General features: G+C 37.4%; 1 protein-coding gene across 5 annotated transcripts in view; it reads right to left on the reverse strand.

The window, feature by feature from the left end:
- Nucleotides 1-18,004, reverse strand: part of THADA (THADA armadillo repeat containing) — a 165,657-nt gene that overhangs the window by 102,257 nt on the left and 45,396 nt on the right. For all 5 annotated transcript variants that reach the window (XM_087773897.1, XM_087773899.1, XM_087773898.1 and 2 more), the window contains exons 27-28: nt 4,959-5,048; nt 3,432-3,563 (exon numbers count right to left, since the gene is read on the reverse strand). In XM_087773897.1, the coding sequence (XP_087630023.1) occupies nt 3,432-3,563; nt 4,959-5,048 (222 nt within the window). The remainder of the gene's footprint in view (nt 1-3,431; nt 3,564-4,958; nt 5,049-18,004) is intronic.

Consider the following 18,004-nt stretch of genomic DNA (forward strand, 5'->3'; position numbering starts at 1 on the left):
GGGCAGGAGGGGAAAAAGAACAGCTGTAAAGGACTAGTGCTTCCCATTGCCACCTACCCTGGTCCCCGACTAAAAACAGCATCAGGGGATTTTGGAATTTAGCTCCTCCATTTTACAGAAAGATGCAAGTTACAAAATTCTGTACAAGAAAATAGTGTCTATTTCATAACTGTGTTACTTTCATGGAAAGATGTTCAAATTTCTATTTCAACTGTCCTCAGACAGTGAGTTTCTTCAATGACTCGCAACATAATATACCTAGAAGCAACACTGCTTTGAAATCTGTCTATTTGACAAAGTTTTAAAGGGGAAATTTCACTAAGAATTAAAAACAGCTTTGTCAAGTGGAAGACAAGGGACATATACCCAGCGAGTTTTAAAAAACATTATATTGTTTGACGTTTTAAAGCTAAATTTTTTAAAACTTCTTTTAAGATTAAAAAGTCACACTCCTAAATAGGGCTAGACTTCAATTAGTGAAAAGTATCCCAAGTCAATATAGCAATACCCATTTTACTCCTTCAGAGCATTCAGCCCAGAACATTTAACACTAAAGAAATACTCTGTCAATGCCATGGTACGAAAGGACATAAGGTGACTCAAATTTATATCATTCTGAAGATATTACAGGTCTTTGAAAGCAGGAGGGGGAGGCGAAAGGGAGGTTATGTTTTTGTTTCATACTTAAAACATTACCTCCCGATTACCTCCCTTCTTAATCAAAAACATTCTGTACATTCCTTCATCTTAGAAAGTAACCATTAAGCAGACCTATCTAGCTCTTAAAAAAAAAGTGAGGTAATAAGTTGTGAATCAAAGTGTTCCCTTCCAAACATAGCATCTGCAAGGGGAAAGGGGAAAAAAAATAACTTTTCATAGAACTGCAGATAGGTCATCGAATGCCCTAGTTCAACAGGGAGTAACAAGTATGAGCACAGAGATTGAGATTTGTCCTTGTAGCATTTAATCCTACTCATATTGTGCAACTCATCTCAGCACGGTCAGAGCAACCACAGCTCTACTCCCACTAGATGGAAAATTCCACTCAGGCTTAAGTGAAACTCTTCAAGCCCAATTCGAATTCTTCCTGCTAAACCCAGTTTTGTTCAGATAATTGCTCATTCGCTTGCAAGCACAGTAAGTATTCTGTTCATCCTCTCAGAGCAACAAATGAATGCCACTTCATTGTGGGCTGAGCCCTGGAAACAGTCTGAAGATCAGTTATACATTATATTCACCCTTCCTCTCTCCCTACCACATAAGCAGTATCTTTCCTTGACAGTGGTACAGCAATAGAAATTTTAAAATCTCACAGTAAAAATATGGCAATTAACTGTTATAATTGCACTGGGCTACCACGTAATTATATGTATATGTAGATGTTACATAATACAATACTACATTGAGCAATTCAAAGGAACAGTTAATATATACAATTTAATGTTTCGATGCATAAGGCCTTTGGCACCAGGCCTTCTCTTTGATCCTCTGTAAGTGGTTACTTCACAACAATCTTCATTATCACCTTCTAAAGAACAACTCAATGAACAGGAAAGAATTTTATTTTAGTTCATCTGCTCCTGTAGAATGGAAAATAGGAAGGGAAACAGAAGGGAAATTAGCAACATCTTTATCTTACCCAGGTAAAGCACCCCTATGTATTCCAACTAATACAGTCAGAGTGAACTGACAACAATCATGGTATTCACAGAACAAAGACATAAGAGCTGTACACAGAAATACAGGCAGTAACAGCACACTGAGCTATACCATAAATACATGTATTTCCCCCTGCAGAATCCTTGGTATTGTCCCCTGGCAACCATAAAAAATGCCAATGCTTTGCTAAGTAACCCGACAGAAAATGCATGTCTGTACACCCACATACAATTTTCTGTCTGAAATATGTAAGAATTTTATTCTAGTCTTATACCTGTATCCACAGCACTTACTGCCAAATTCAATGGAAAGAAAATGCAGAAAACATCATCTTTATTTGCCACACCACCCCTCTTTAGGAGCAGAGTTAAAGGAAGGTAGGTCCAATGATACAGGTCTCTTAAGTGTTTCAGGTGCTTCTTTTAAAGATTTTATTGTTTTTTTTCTCCCCACATCTTCTGAATGGATTTAAATAACCCCAACAGAATAAGCTAATTAAGTGTGAAGAGTTATTTTGCTGGTGTACATACCTTGCCAAAAGCAGTGGTCATAATATAAATATAAAGACAAAACTCAAAAGCTGTAACCAAAAGCTTATCAAAAGTTGCCAATCTATTGCCAATATCAGAAACTATGCTGAAACATTAAAAAATAAAAATAATAAATAAATAAGCATTCTCCAGTGTATTAACAAAGGCATAAGAACAGAGCTAATCAATAATGTAACCAAATACAGTCTTAAACATTTCCAAAGAAACATTTAAGATTCAAATACGGCAGAAAACCAAACATTTTTAATTGTTAAATACAGTGCATTTAAAAACCCTTACTACAGTTTTTTTCCTTTAAGAAAAAATGGTAGGTTATTATTTATTCTTGAAAATTCCCAAAAACTTCGTAAGAAGCAAGAGATACATCACATCTGCTATGAAGAATAAGCAGAGGTATTATTATTTTCTAACATAAACGGTAGTTTAAAATAAAAATTGGAAGATCTTAAGATAACAGCAACTTTATCTTGTTTCACAACTAACAGAGTAAGATTAAGTACGGAACTTTCTCACCCTACTGCTCTGAAGCTTTCACACAGATAGGAAGACTTCCTCTCAAATACTGACTATGCTCATTTCTCCTCACCCACCACAGCCCTGGTCCCTTATCAGGCTCCCCATCCCACACCAGTGGCATACAGAATAGCAAAAATATCTGCTGAATATCTTGATGTAACCACCATATAAATGAAAGTTACACTGTATACAAACTTGAAAGGTAATCTTAGAAATATATTAGATATAGAATATATCCATATCTTTATCTAGCTATATATGTATATACTTATATATATGGACGAATATGGAGATATATATGTACGCACACATCTACAAATCTATATATTAGTCATTACATTTGTGTGTTACAAATAATCATTCTGCCGGACTGAAAAACCCATCAGAAGTTTGTACAGCAAATCTTGCATTGCTCAAGTCAGTCCAGCTCATCAGTTTTCATCTACCCTCTCTGCGGCAGCAATTGTGCTGTACAGCATTTGCAGATGAAGGTTTACAAACAAGTCATACAATGGCTTGCATGAGCTGACATTCATTCTAATCCCTGAAAACAAGTATTAATAATATAGGGAAGTCCAACCAATGAATATCAGTTTTTCCTTTAAGAATTAAAGCTGAAGAGAAGCTTAAAAAGGCATTTTATAAAAAAATCCAAAGATTCAAGAAAGAACTCCCATCACATGAAAAAACACAAAATCACCTTACCTTATAATAAATGGGACAAACGGTGCCATGCTCAGTGCTGAGTAAGTGCCATCCATTGGAGATGGATACAGCCTTCCCAGGATTAAAAGCAAAAGGAAAAGGCTTGGATGGATTTTGAACTCTTCAGCTTCACTAAATAAAAAAAAATCGTAAGAAGCATTTGGTGAAAAAAACATCCTCCTTCATGCTAGTCTTGAGACTCTTCCACACACAATACCCTTCTGCATTTCTGGTTCAAGGAGCTATGCCAGGCTGATCATTGCAAGAAAGCGCAAACCCTACTGGGATCAAACGTGGTATCCAGCTCTCCTGCGGCACCACTGGGGACCCCTGTATGAAGGCACTTAAGGCTGTGCTGCCTTCACTTTCCTACACTATCCCAAGCCTCCTTTATTCCTAATAATGGTGAGCTGCCTTTGCTTTTAAATAATATTAAAAACCAGCACAGATAATGTTTCTCTAGGAACTGAGAAAGTTGAGTTACAAAAAGACGGTTAAAAAAAAAGTCTTTTTTTCAGTTTGGAAGGAAATGTGTACTTAGCAAATAGCAGGCTTTATTAAAGAATAGTTCTTGTCATTGACACCAAGTGGCTACTATTCATACTGTAAAAACAATTAGAAATCCCAGTCAAAATCAACACTTCTTGATTTAGTAAATGTTTAATAAGATACAAGCCTTAATCTGCATTGACAAAAGCACTGAAGGCCAACATTTCAGGCAGCAGCTTTCAATCTTTTTCAGTTTAAAGACTTCCCAAAATTTTCCAGTGATGACCCTGTCACCTTTTGAAATGTCAGGTAAAGCAAGACTGCTGCACAGAATATACACGCCATCTTTTCTTAGAGCAGAAACTGCAAAACATGTGACGACTGATGAAACTCCTGCTCCCAAGTATCCACCTCAGGCCCATTAAACAGACAGCTGAACCATGCCTGTAAATCAGCTGCTGAACTTCCAACAGTTTATACCATAGTATTTTAAGAAAAAACAAAGCCAGCACTGGTTTACTTTAAAAGTTCATGAACCTGGGGGTAACAGCATCAGCATCATCCCAAACGATATCATCTGCATTGATCAAATTGGAGCTCTCACCCACCATTTGTGGAGTCCTTAAAAAGAGATCAAGGACCTTCCCCAGAGTCAGTGTGTCACAGGCTGGAAAGTGTTCATTTAGGGTTACATGAGGCCTATGACCCTCTATCACTTAAATATGTTAGGAAGTATCATCGTTAAACATGAGACAGTCAAACATCCAGTTTCTGTCTTTCCCTGAAAAATATACGTTCTTTAACATCTGATTCTAGGAACGCAACAACTACTAATTATTCCACAGTAGTTCATACTCCAGAGACTTACTGCAATGTGCAAAAGTTACAGGAAAAAAGCCTTAGCAAAAGACACTAGTAGAACTGTATCGTTTCAAGAAGCACTGATGAAAAAAACAGCATTAGGGTATATATGACACAACTCAGTTTAACCTTTTCATTGCACTTCATATTTCAGAGCTTTCTCAGATACCATCTTACCTGTTCAAAGTATTGGTTACAACCTCCAACTGCTTGAGAAGGAAAGGATAAAGACTTGGAAACCGAGAGAAGAACTCCCTTCCTGTCATTCTGCAGAAGGGAATGAAGAAGAGTTACAATCAGCATTCTGCAGTAATTAGTTGCACCCAGAATACCAGTTTACTTGGTGGATTTCTGATGCTACAGTGAAGCCAGAGAGCCAGAAGAACCATGCACACATGATGAACTCCTTTCAAACAAGGCACAATGTTTTCATTAAAAATGATGATACAGCGTAGTTTACACAAGTTAAGTAACTCTGTCTGTACGTGTGCATACTAACACTTTGTCAGCTAAACTGGTCGGGCCTTTTTGGGAAAAAAGGATCTTAGCCCCTTAATCACACTAAAAAGAAAAGATACAGCAGCTTAAATCCTGGCACCATTTTAATAACATTCTGGTTGAAGAAGAGAACACTACACTTGCTTTAGTATGGTTCATGTACTAAATAGCTAATAAAATATATTTAATAGACATGTACTAACAGATGCTCATATTTTACTGACACCGAAAAGCATCTCAGAATAGTAACTCACAGAAGATCTGTAAAACACAGCAGCAGAAGTGTCTGACCTTCCATTAGCCCTCTTTACACAGCACTGCTTCCAGCACATGGTAGCGGTGGCATTTCCAGGCCACATTTTCGCTTGTGTAGATGGAGCGACCACATTCAAAACAAAGCAATGTACCAATACCTATTGAACTCATCCCTAGCCAGAATTAGTAAGGCAGCATAGTTCAAGTCACAACAGCAAATCAATCCAAGCTAAAAAGAGGTAAGTAGAATTCTTCTGTATTTGTTTGTTTTATAATCTTTTGATCAGATGAAGGATGGCTTCATGGTTTATAGGAAACCATTTAGCATTGCCTAAACAAGAACCACTTAAATGTTACAGTGGGGAGGTTCTAATTAGACATATATGCTAGGCAGATAAAACAGACTTCCTTTAAAATTAAATAAATAAAAGGACATCCATTTAGAAGAAGAAAGCCAACTGCAGAGTTTGCTTCCCACATGATCAACCAAGATAAATAAGTACATTAGCATGACTCCAATGCAAAGCTTCCAACAAGCTGACAGATCCAGGTCTAGAAAAATAACACGATGAGACGGCAAGATTGAATGTGCGTAAAAATAAGCATACGAAAAAAAAATCATGCAAGAATAAATCAGCACATGGCAAGCATCAGCACAGCTTCTTCCAGCAGTCAGCTAACATAACATGCCTTAGCCACAGGCCACAGAATAAACACAGCAAAACCAGATCGCTAGATGGAAACAAATGTTCAAAGAGGTACAAGAAGCTTTCTCTCGGCACGTAAGAACAGTACAGTGAATTGCTGTAACTAAAAGCAGGACCAAGGATTCTGCAGTAGCTGTTATATCTACAAAAAAGATTTCAGTTGAAAAATTTAGATGGAAGCATTTGAACTGTGAATGAATATAAACTAAAGCACTAATGAGGATGGTTTAAAAACATCAATACTGATAATCACTGGTTATTTAAGCAGAAAACACCCATGTAATTTCTTCTAACAGCTTCTTCAAAACAACTTGAATTTTTGCACATACATTATGTAGCAAGCTGAAGATACAAAGCCAGAGACAGCACAAAACATAAGATCTAAGTAAGTGTACCAAGTCAAACAGCCCATCTTACTGAGTTTTCACATGTAAAACATTAAGAACTCAGTATTTAAAAAAAAATAAAAATAAATCAATCCGAAAATGCTGTGACACCTCCACCTCTTGTGCCACAGAGCACATCAAGCAAAAGCAGAATTGGGATTAAGTTTCCTATGGAATGGAGGGCCGCTGGTTAGAGACTTGAGAGGACTACATGCAAGTAGTATCTCACACAAGTATTTTTAACAGGGCCATTTTTAACGTATTAAAAATTCAGTAGCCAAGTTTGAATCAATATTAAATAATGGAACTGAATATCCTTAGAAAGCCTTGAATTTCTTTGTAATTAGTGTGGTTTCATGAATCTTTTTGACAGGGAAAGAAAACGATAACTACTGAAGTGGGCAACTTACACAACCACCCACTTGGTTTACTGCTCTGCAGGTTACATGAGGGGAGAGGGCAGTCTAATCAAAGCCATTAATCAGCAGTATCTGCAGAAAAGATGCCTGAAGGCACTTTCAGAAAAAGAGAGACACAACTGCCTGAGCAGACTGGCTGTCGAGGGATGATTTTAAAGGGCCTCCAGTTCAGAGAGGAAAGAAGAAAGACTACACATTAGCAGAAGGGCTGCAAAATGAAAAGGTGTTCTCAAAAATACAGAGCACTGATTTAAGTGGGAATCCACTACCTAGGGATGTCAATGCAGGGAGATGAGCAACTGGAGAATAAGCAGAAAGCAAAACAGCCAGATAGAGTAAAACACGGAGGTATTCAGTTGTTTCATTTTTGATGACCGACCATGCTTGTTGCTCCTGGAAACGTGTACACATTATTAGGCACGCACAAGTATTTGTGTACAGTAACTGAGACTGGAACAACTAAAAAATGCAATGGTTCTGCTTTTCAAAAATGTTCATGTCACTAAGCCAGATATTTCCTATTAATTTCATCAAAAACTATACTGCTTTGAAAAATTAATACTAACACTAAGATTTGGCTCATGCATGTTAGTGATATAAAAGAAACTCATGCAATGTGCATACACACACAAATGCGAGTTCGGCTTTGTAATTAATAAGCTACCCACATATCTTTAAAAGAAGTTAAGCCCTTGACATACCTATAAAGGAATATATCAACTAAATGCAGACTAAAACAATCCAAAAATCACTGCTAACAGTTTTCATGGAACAAACTTTTTCCTCTTTTCTAAAATATATCTGACAAGGAATGACAGGTTTAAATTAAAAACATGGATAACTATCTTTCCATTAGTCACTGACACAGTTCAAACAGAGATTTTTGGCAACGTAGCTACCATAATTAAATCCTTAAAACCAACATTTTGCAGATCACAGGATTTTACATCTACTCACCCTAAAACATGTTTGTAAGAGAAGTAACTGGGAAGAGCCTTAAGACACTAGTATTTTCCCCATGTCCAGCTGAAATTATTTTTATATTGCTTCAGAGCTCTTCCTTGACAGTATGTTCAACCACAGGCTCTGTAATAGTATTTTCTTTTTTCCTGTTAGTAACCCAAAGTAGCACAATTTCACAATCCAGAATTTCAAGTGGGATTACTGAGACCTAAACACTGGACTACTGGAAGGTTATTTACTGAAATAGGAAGTATGGTAATGAAACAGAGAAGTTACCAGTGGGCTGATGATGCTTACAATAAAATCCCTCTCCCCAGTGTAAAATGTCATTTAAGTATATAATTAAAGTGATGCTTAATGTCAAAAGGTTGAGAGATAACCTAATGGAAGCACTCGTATCCTCCTAAATTCACTGGTAAAAATAATCTGTAAAACTGTATACACGCAGAATACTGTGGTACAAAAATAGGAAGATGCAATGTTTACACTTCAGATACTTTGCAGTTTAACAATGTTAATGCTCTGCCATATGCAAGCAATTCTGCAGAAAAGCCAGATGACTAAATTAGAGTACAACCCATTCACAAAAGGTTCCATTTTGATGGCTAGAGACAGCAGTCATGTTTGGCAATTTTCAGAAGAAATACTGATGAAGAGTATTTATGTGGAAAGGGAGACATGCATGAGTTTCTTTCCCAGTTTCACTCAGGTTTCCCACCAGAACAGATGTTCCATTAACAAAAAACAGTCATACACAGGTATCTTCTGTACCATGCCATACAGAATCAACCTACACCCACTACTCCTAACTATTCTCTGCATGCCCTTGAGTCAAACAAACTCTTTCCCACTTTTGTCTGCTCCAGAGTCTATTTAAGAGGGAAAGAAGGTTGTGATGACAGCAGGAAAGACATTTCACTATAGAGCTCATACAAATCAGCAAGAAGTTACGCTGAAGGCATGTGACGCTACAAAGGACAGAACATAATTCCTAGCAGCAAGCATTTGGAAGACAACAGTGAATCACAGCTAAGTTACCAAAAATCAACATCTAGTTGTAGTAGTAAAAATTAAACAAAAAAACAACAAAAAAAACCCCACACAAGAAAACCCAAACATAACTGAAAGCAGACTGTAAATCTATAAAACTTTAAGGAAAAGTCTATTTTAAGCATGAACAAGAATACAGTTTACAGTGTTGATAAAATTTCTTTAGGAAAAATGCAAAAATCAGTTTTACTTTTCTCTGAAATAACCTAGAACAGAAGCCCTTATTAGACACTTGATTGTCAGTAGTTCTTCCATTCATTTAGCACTGGTTCTTTGGCTTCATCACTTTTCAGATTAGAACCTTGGGTGGCTTAAAGTAAGCTAAAAATCGTGTACTTACAAGTTTTCATTTCATCTGCTTTGCTTGTGAAGATATTCAGTAATCATCAAACTTCCAGAACCAAATTGATAAGTGCTGCTGAAAACTGTGACATCTCCGGTCATTATACATTATGTTTGTCCGAGTAGCAACTTGATGCCCCTTGATGCAGGGGTTAGTATCCATGTCTATGTAACTAGTCTCTTTCTAAATAAATATTCCATCTTTCTGCACAATGAGTGTGTGAATTATATAGGTGCATTTAAAAAAATACATTTAAGCATAAAACCATGGATGTTGCAGTGTTCTTTTTTAAGCTGTGCTGCACACTTAAGAGAATACTCTAGGAGATCAAAATTCTGCTGTGACACTGGGGCATACGTATCATTTTACTGTGACATGTGTCAAAGATTACCTGCTTCTGTTCTTTCACTTATTTTTCAGAAGAACTGAAGGCTTTATAACCTTGCATGATGCTTTTAGTAACTGACATGTTAAAGAAAATATGCAGTGAATATGTTCGTATTTGAGTATAGGATAGGTGAGATTTAGAGACAACGAATCTGCTGAGGGCAGCAAGGGTCTCTTGTGCTCTTTTTGAACACAAATATTGCTAACATCTCAGGTCAGATGACAAATGCATGGCCAGATCTGTGACAGGGAAAAAAACAGTATTTTTAAAAAGGAAAAATAGAACTGGAATGTGAAAAACACAATATAGTCAGACACATTTAGAGAGATCAAGACCAAGAATGTAGTTTTCATGGAATGATCTAAGTCCTCTTCTAAACGTCTGCTGTAAAATCTACTCTTGCTATACCAATCCTTACATTGGAATCATTAACCATAGTATGTCAGATAATCCTTTAAGATCATTACTGCACTTAAGAGCAGTAATGCAGAAACAGAATCCAATTTACTCCATGCACTGCAAGGACAACTGCTGCTGAAATCATTCAAAAACCAGGACTGAATTTGGTAAAACTGTCATTCGAAATGACAGATTTATAAAGATAATCCACATTTTACATATCTGCTTCTTTTGCCTTCATTAAACTATGAAAAAACCCCACAGTGCAGCTTAACTAGACTAACTTAACTAGATTTTAGTTGTCCATTTTGACATTCATGTTCTTTCCCTGGCCCTCATCACCTGTTAATTAGTTAGACCCTGTCTCAAAATACATGAAGTTTCTTTCCCTATTAACAAAGATATACATCAGAAGCATAAACTTAAATTAAATGGAAAACGTTTTCTTCAACTATACAAAAAAGACCAAGGAAATAAAATGTATGACATGTTGGTTTATACCGAGGTTATGGTAAAAGACCAAAGCTAATTCAGATATGCTTTAACAATTAAATGAATTTTTTGCTCCTTAAATAGCACTAAGGAATATGACAGTCAGCTGCATTTCATGACAGGACAACTAACAGTAATAAAGGTAAAGAAAACAAAAATTATCCTAACTGAAGGGAAAGCAAAACTCAAAGAATTGACCACATTCAACTCAAAGGATAATTTATCTTGGATTTTAGAACATAGCAAAATAGCATAATATTATACAACTATGGAAGCAAATATGTAACGTTTTAAATTATTCAAAAGTGCTGGTAGGGAGAACGATTCAGAAAACTACAGATCTTTATCCTGGCCTCAAGAATATACAGAAGTTTAGGGAAAAAATAAAATTGAAAAAGAGAACAGTGACAGATAAGAGAATAAGATAAAATGGAATTAAGTGCAATGTGCAAAACTGTTAGAAACTAGATTGTGCCAACCTAACCCACATCTTATCCAAGAACAGTAAAAATATTTCTAGACAAAGGAAATAAACAGTTCTAGTCACACAAGTCTCCTGAATGTTATCTCAACAAATGAAATGTTTGAAATCTGCAAATCTTTTACTCGAAATTTGCTTCAAAGTAAAAAGCAGGGCAGCTCCAGCTCGGAGCAGAGATCCAGTTCTCATCTGCTTCCTTCACAGCTAAAAAAACCATGAGCTTGCTGTGAGACACAGAAAACAGCAGGAAGGAGACAACGTCCTGCAATGTAGCCTGAGGAAACATCTACACAGGGTCCACGGTGAAACTACAGCCTTGGTTTAACAGATTAAACTCTAGTGTAATCTCTATGAGTGACAGTAAAATATTTGACACGCTGCAATTAGGGTATGCTATTAGATAAAATGGGTAAGTTAGAGAAGGAACAGGACTTTAAAAAGACCTAAAAGGAACATATTTCAAGTCAGTTATTGGTGGACCTAATCTATTGTTGGGAATCCATATTATTATTAGCTTAACTGAAGACCACAGCAAAAGAGTTAGGAGTGTGCCAATGAAAATCCACTGATGAAACAAAAGTTATGAGCCACTGTCTGTAGAGATGGAAGATTAAAACACTACGAAACAAAACTGGGTATCTTGAGGACCCGAATACTAGAAGGACATGAAGTTAATAGCAGATAAAAAAACTGCATATACGAGGACTAATTAAAAAACTGTGTTACAACTTAGGAGCTCATCAGCTGGAAATAGCAAAAGGATCTGAGCATATCGGTCAGTACCTTGGATCCCTCATCAAGAGGACAAAGACAAAGGGCAAATGTGATTCTGTAACACATCGACCATGATACAGTCAGTACGGACAAGGAAGTAAGTACTAATGCCACTCTCCAACAATTGGGTAGGTTGTAAGCTGGAATAAATCACAGCTAACTTCCAGCTAAGAGAGACACTTAAAAGAAGCTGCTCACATGACCAAGGGAATAGAAAGCAAATTTGCTGAGAGGAGATTTAAAAACCTCACCTTGTTTTGTCTGGCAAAATTAACACAGAGGGGATATACGACTGGCATCCACAAATACCTCAAGGGAAGCACCAGGAGGGAAAATAATTATTTAAAATAAAGGACAATGCTGGCACAAGAACAAATGAGTATTAAACAGCCATACATTGCAAGTTAAGTTTCTAATGATCAAAGCAGCCAGAGTCTTGAGAAGTTTTACTTGGGAAGGTGGCATTCAGGGAATCTTCCTGCAGAAATAGTGGGAAAAAAATTGTTTTTAAGATGCGACTTGGTCAGTTTATAAAAGGAACAGCATAGCAAGCTTGTTTATGAAAAGAACTGAGTCAATGTACCAGCAGGGCCTTTACTACCGCGTGCTCCTGTGATTTTGTGACATGTTGATCCGCATGGAAATTCCAGCCCTTTCTTAAATACATGCAGTTCAACTGGTGCTGAACTGTTGATGATAAGAATTATACAAAGATTAGCAACAGTAATTTTCAAATCTCACCCTTGAAGTCATCAGACTAAGACTGTATGCAGACAGATTCCAAAATGCACACTGGATGAGTATGAAAAGTTTCTAGGATTTCCTTTCAGAAGTTCCAGGCACTCGATCACCCCTAAAAACCTGCTTGTATTTCACTCCTTTTTAAACAAAATTGAAGTCTGCAGTGTATTTCTGAAAGGGTGAACAGGTGGCTCACACCTTCTTAATAAACAAAAACCTCTAAGAGAGTTGCAGGTTTCACTTAAGAGAAGCAGAATCTTAAATTTACCCTAAGATAACCCCACTGTAGTCAGCTCAAGGAGGTAATCTGCCAATTCCGGGGCCATCACCATAACTGGAGTTTGGGAAGAGAGTGTACACGCTACTGAAAGGCTCCAAACCTGCAGAGTTTCACGTCCATAAAAAAGTTAACTGACAGAACACAACCTAAAGAAATTTGTCCATAAATGCACAGAGAATCCAAGAGTCTGGCAAGCATTTAAATAGATGAAACTCAAACAGATTTGTGATAATTGATAAAACAATTATCATAATTTTAAAATCATTCTTGGAATCTGTTCTTTCTGATTTCTTAGGGAAAGCAGTTAAGCTACATTTTAATTAAGGCAGAAAACTTTAAAATGGACTAGAAAATGCAGTACTCAAACAGGTTCAGCTTCACTCAGCCTTCTCATCTGGAAGCTGAGAGACTACAGCTTGGATAAACAAAGCATTTGGGCTGGACCCCCAGCCCAAAGGCTATCAATGGTTCAGTGTTTGGTTGTTGGCTGGTAACCAGTGGAACACTCCATGGGTCAATTCTGGGGCCCCTACATCCCTCAACATTTTTATCAACAACTTGGTTGATGAGATAGAAAGCACCCTCTGCAGATCTGCGGACAACGCTGAATTAGGGGGAGTGGATGAAACACCGAACAGTAGAAGTTCAGTCCAGTAGAAGTTCAGTCTAGACAGTCCTTGAGAAACTTGAGGCTTGGGCCAACAGAAACCTCATGCAGTTCAACAAGGAGAAACACAAAATTTTGCACCTGGGCTGAATAACCCTGAGCATCAGAGGCTGAAAACCAGCTGGCTCAGTAACAGCCCCACAGGAAAGAACCTGGGGGTTACGGTGGATGCCAAGCTCAGTATGAGCCAAAGGCATGTCCTCACTGCAAACAGGGCAAACCATATACTGGACTACGTTCATTAGGATGAATGCAGCAGCAACCAAGGGAAGTTATTACTCTCCTCTTCTTGGCACACTGGGGCTGGACATGGAATCCTCCATCCAGTTTTGGTTGCCAGGTTCAGAGGAGATCAGAAGAAACAGGAGAGGGTCCAGCAAACAGCTGCTCAGATGGACAGGGCCTAGAGTGCACGCCCTATGAGAAGAAGCTGAAGGAGCCAGGTTTGTTCTGTTTGACAAAGAGGAGGTCCAGCGAAGATCCAACGGCCTATAACCACTTGAAGGAATCAAAGATTAGAGAGCTAAACTTCTTGCAGTAGTTGCAGACAGTATAGAAAGGACCAACGGTCACAAATGATAGCTTGGGAGTTTTAAATTGGGCAACAGAAAAAAAGGGGAACGAAGCACTGGAACATGTTACACAGAGTGGTTGTGAAATGTCCATCCTTGGAGGATCCAAAGCCACTGCTGACCTGATGTAGTGTTGCTGACAGTCATACTTTGAATGGGAATCAAGGAAACGGGATCAAGAGATCCCATGGTTTTAACCTTGTGTTCTTAACAGATCAGTGTTTTTCTTGTCTTCCTGTATTTGTTGGCCATCACTAGCCACTACAATTACAGTAAACAACAGCTCCTGCTAAGAACAATAAAATTCTTGAGATTTACCTGATTTTTAGTAAGTTAGTAGCTTAGTCTTCAATTCAGCACAAAGCATTATTTTTGCCACAATGTACACTAGTATTTAAAATACGAGCTTGATGTGAAAAAAAAAAATCCCCACACTTAAAATTGTTTAATTCAGAAATAGTATGCATTTATGAAAGCTCTTGATTAGCAGTCCCTCTGGATGACAACCAGAGAATCATCCCCATTCTCGCTAAGAGACAGAGACAATAGCAACAGGCAAGTTCCTTTAGAAATAAAGATTACATATAAATTTTAAGAGTTCATTTCAGATAAATTTTGTTTTCAAGAACACACCTAAGAGTTAAATCCCTGAAATCACATCCTGTCTCGGGATTCATGACAAGCTGCTTTCAAACAAACATTTCACATGCGTAAGAGGATTTTAGCACTCCCACAGAAGACAAAATGGTCATGTAATTTTGGGGGGAGGCTTGAAAAGCCACAATGAACCCTGGAAGAAACCATTGTAAAAAAACTGGTGCAATACATCAGCGAAAAAGCCCAAGAGCAACGATGTAAGAGATTACTGCATACTTGTTTTTCTAGACCTAACATGAGACAGGACAACTCTTCAGTGACAAGGGTCAACTTTTCTATAACCACATCAAGTTAGTTGCAAAAAATAATTCGGATTTCATTTTTATCCCACATGAAATGAAAAACACTATGAAGGGGAAAGAAGAATCATTATGAAGATGTGGGGTTTGCACCTTCAATAAAGATGTGGTGACTCTGCACCTTCAATAAATCTAACATTTGTTTTGTTAGGAATTAGAAAACACTTAAATCCCAGAACAGTAAGCAAAATAGTTTAAGTTCACTGACTTGAAAAAAAATTCTTTTATGCTACACAGCCCTAAAATAAATACTTAAAAGGAACTAAGAATATGCCACTATATCTTGGTTTTCATTTTCCTTCAGATAGAAGTGCTAGAATAAACATTCTTCCTAGTTTACGTTGCTGTGTTTTTATGAGGTTAATAACTGAACTGTCAATCAAGGCTTGTATAAATACAGTAGTTAAATACCTTCTGCTTTAGAAGCACTTTATTTACAAGAGAGCTAGCCAAGATTTCCAAAGGACTGCATGGTCTGGTTTGCTTTGATCTCTTTTAAGTACAAGTTTCTTTATGCCTCTTGTTTTGCTATTCATTATACCCTTTGTGTAATCAGGTACGGAAAGAGCACCTGCGTAGAACAAATACTTCAGGAAAAGCATGACTTAGAGGAATAATTATGCAACACACAGTTGACTAAAATAACTTGCAAAGTCCTGTTCCAAGAGCACTTTTGTTGCTATACTAGCAAGAGGAGTAAGTGCACAATGGGCTCAGAATAAAAATAGGGGAACATCACTTAAACCCAACATCACAGATACAACCTGGTAACCTATGTCAATACATTAATCAACACTCAACTTTGATATATATACACAAATGTGCCTGTATATATGCATGTATATAAAACTATATACAAAACATAGTTTAAAATAAAATATATATTTTACATATAATACATAATTATTTTTAACAAACTTGTTTATAAAGTTGAACTGTGTATATGCATGAGCATGTACATGTGTATGTATACACACACTTACAAATAAAATTAAGAGATAATGTATGTATCTCTAGAAAGTCTCCAAGAACTCTGTTCAACCACTGCCTATGTAACTATTATCTTTAATCTCTTGCCACAAATTTCGCATTGTGAATTTCACCTCCAAACAACCCCCACACTTTCTCTCTGTCTGGGAATATTCTGTGAAGAGTAACTGCTTTTTACTTCGTATGGTGAAGTTAATGAATAAGGGATGTGTACGTTATGCATGGAACAAAACAGAATAATTATATCAATTCATATTAAGGAACACTTTTATCGCTACAGCAGAAACTAAATTATCTACTCATGTGGTTAGGTTTACAGTAATTTTTGTTTCATTGAATGCATTTTACTCACTCAGTAGAAACGAACATTAACATTATGCCCCTAATTTATTTAAAACAAATGAATGGACTGAAGTTAACTCAGGACAGCACATGTATTTTTAGGATGTTTCACTTTGGGTAAACTTGCATTCAGGTCACTTTATTGTGTTCATTTTCCTATTTTCTGGCTCTGACTTAAGACAGCATGTTATGAAGATCCTCCCTGTTCAGGAGAACACAGATACACATTGGCACACCAGTGCTTTAAGTGTGTGTTTAGGCGCCAAAGATTTGACTGGGATTTATGTGGGTTAATGTTTTTCTGACTCTGTGTATACAAGATAAAATCTTTAAGTAAAAATGTTCTGTAGATTTTAGGCATTTCAGATAGATACACACATTGTGTTCCTAAAATCAGCAGAAAGCATATAGACACAGAGCATCCTCAACCTCAAGGAGAACAGTCCATATTTTCTGCTATAGGGGATTTTAGATAGTTTTAGCTTAGACTTGTAAAACAAACAGAATAACTGAAGTAGTAACACAGAGGGAAACAGATTTCTTTAGGAGCTTGTTTTCAATTTGTGTCTGTTTCTGCACAAAACTTTCCTAAATTTTAGCTTCAATTTACAAGTTAATAGCACTTTAGCATCATTATTCCTATTATACAGGCACTTAGAAATAGGAAGCCTGTTCAAAATTATGTTTAAACAAGCATATTGTTATTGAACTATTAATCAGTAAAAGCCGTAACGGTTATCTGAGTTGGCCTGAACTTTTGCATGTTTTCTTGAGACAGTGCTGAGATTAAGTCTCCTAAATCTGTCAAAGTCAATAAAAAAAAGAGCCAGAGCATTAAAAACAAAAATGTTGAGCAAAATAAATGTGGCCTATTTCTGGCAAACAGAAGTGGGAGGGATTTCTTTTTAACAAAAACAACACCTTCACAAGACAATGTACTGCACCAAATCCTTAATAACTACTTTGCAAGCATTCACTGGAACAACTAAGGTGGCATGGAGGGAACAGGCTACAAAACATGGCACAGAAGGAGCTAGAGGAAAAGGACCAGAGGCGTTTAAAGGGCTCAGTCATCTCGTGAAACGTCACTGTCACTGACACAGTATTTCAAGTAAAAAGCTGCAACAGACCAAGGTTGCCAGAGAAAATCCACTAGGGAATCACTAACGAGATCCAAGATAAAGCAATCCTAACCCTTCCCTCTGCAGCATGCGGTCCAAGAGGTACAGAGCTCAGAGGCCGGCTTTGTGAATCAAGCCGTACTTGCGTTTCCCTGCTGGAGCCGGCACAAGAAGCTGAGCACGCTGCTGCCTCACCGCTGCCCTTCCTGCAGACCCATCGCTGCGGCCAGCATCCTCTCACATGTAGCCGTGCCTCAACTGGCACTCAGGACTGCTGCCAGCAGCGTGCCTCCAGGTCCGCGCTGAGCGTTTACAGGCTCGAGTCAATCTGAGTAGCACCTCTAGTGAAACTCTCCTAAGGGCTATCCGATTTTACAACACTCATGTGCCGTTACAGCT

Source organism: Nipponia nippon, unplaced genomic scaffold (genome assembly GCF_047370975.1).
Source record: "Nipponia nippon isolate SJK-2023a ecotype South Korea unplaced genomic scaffold, ASM4737097v1 scaffold_4, whole genome shotgun sequence".
Taxonomy (NCBI): domain Eukaryota; kingdom Metazoa; phylum Chordata; class Aves; order Pelecaniformes; family Threskiornithidae; genus Nipponia; species Nipponia nippon.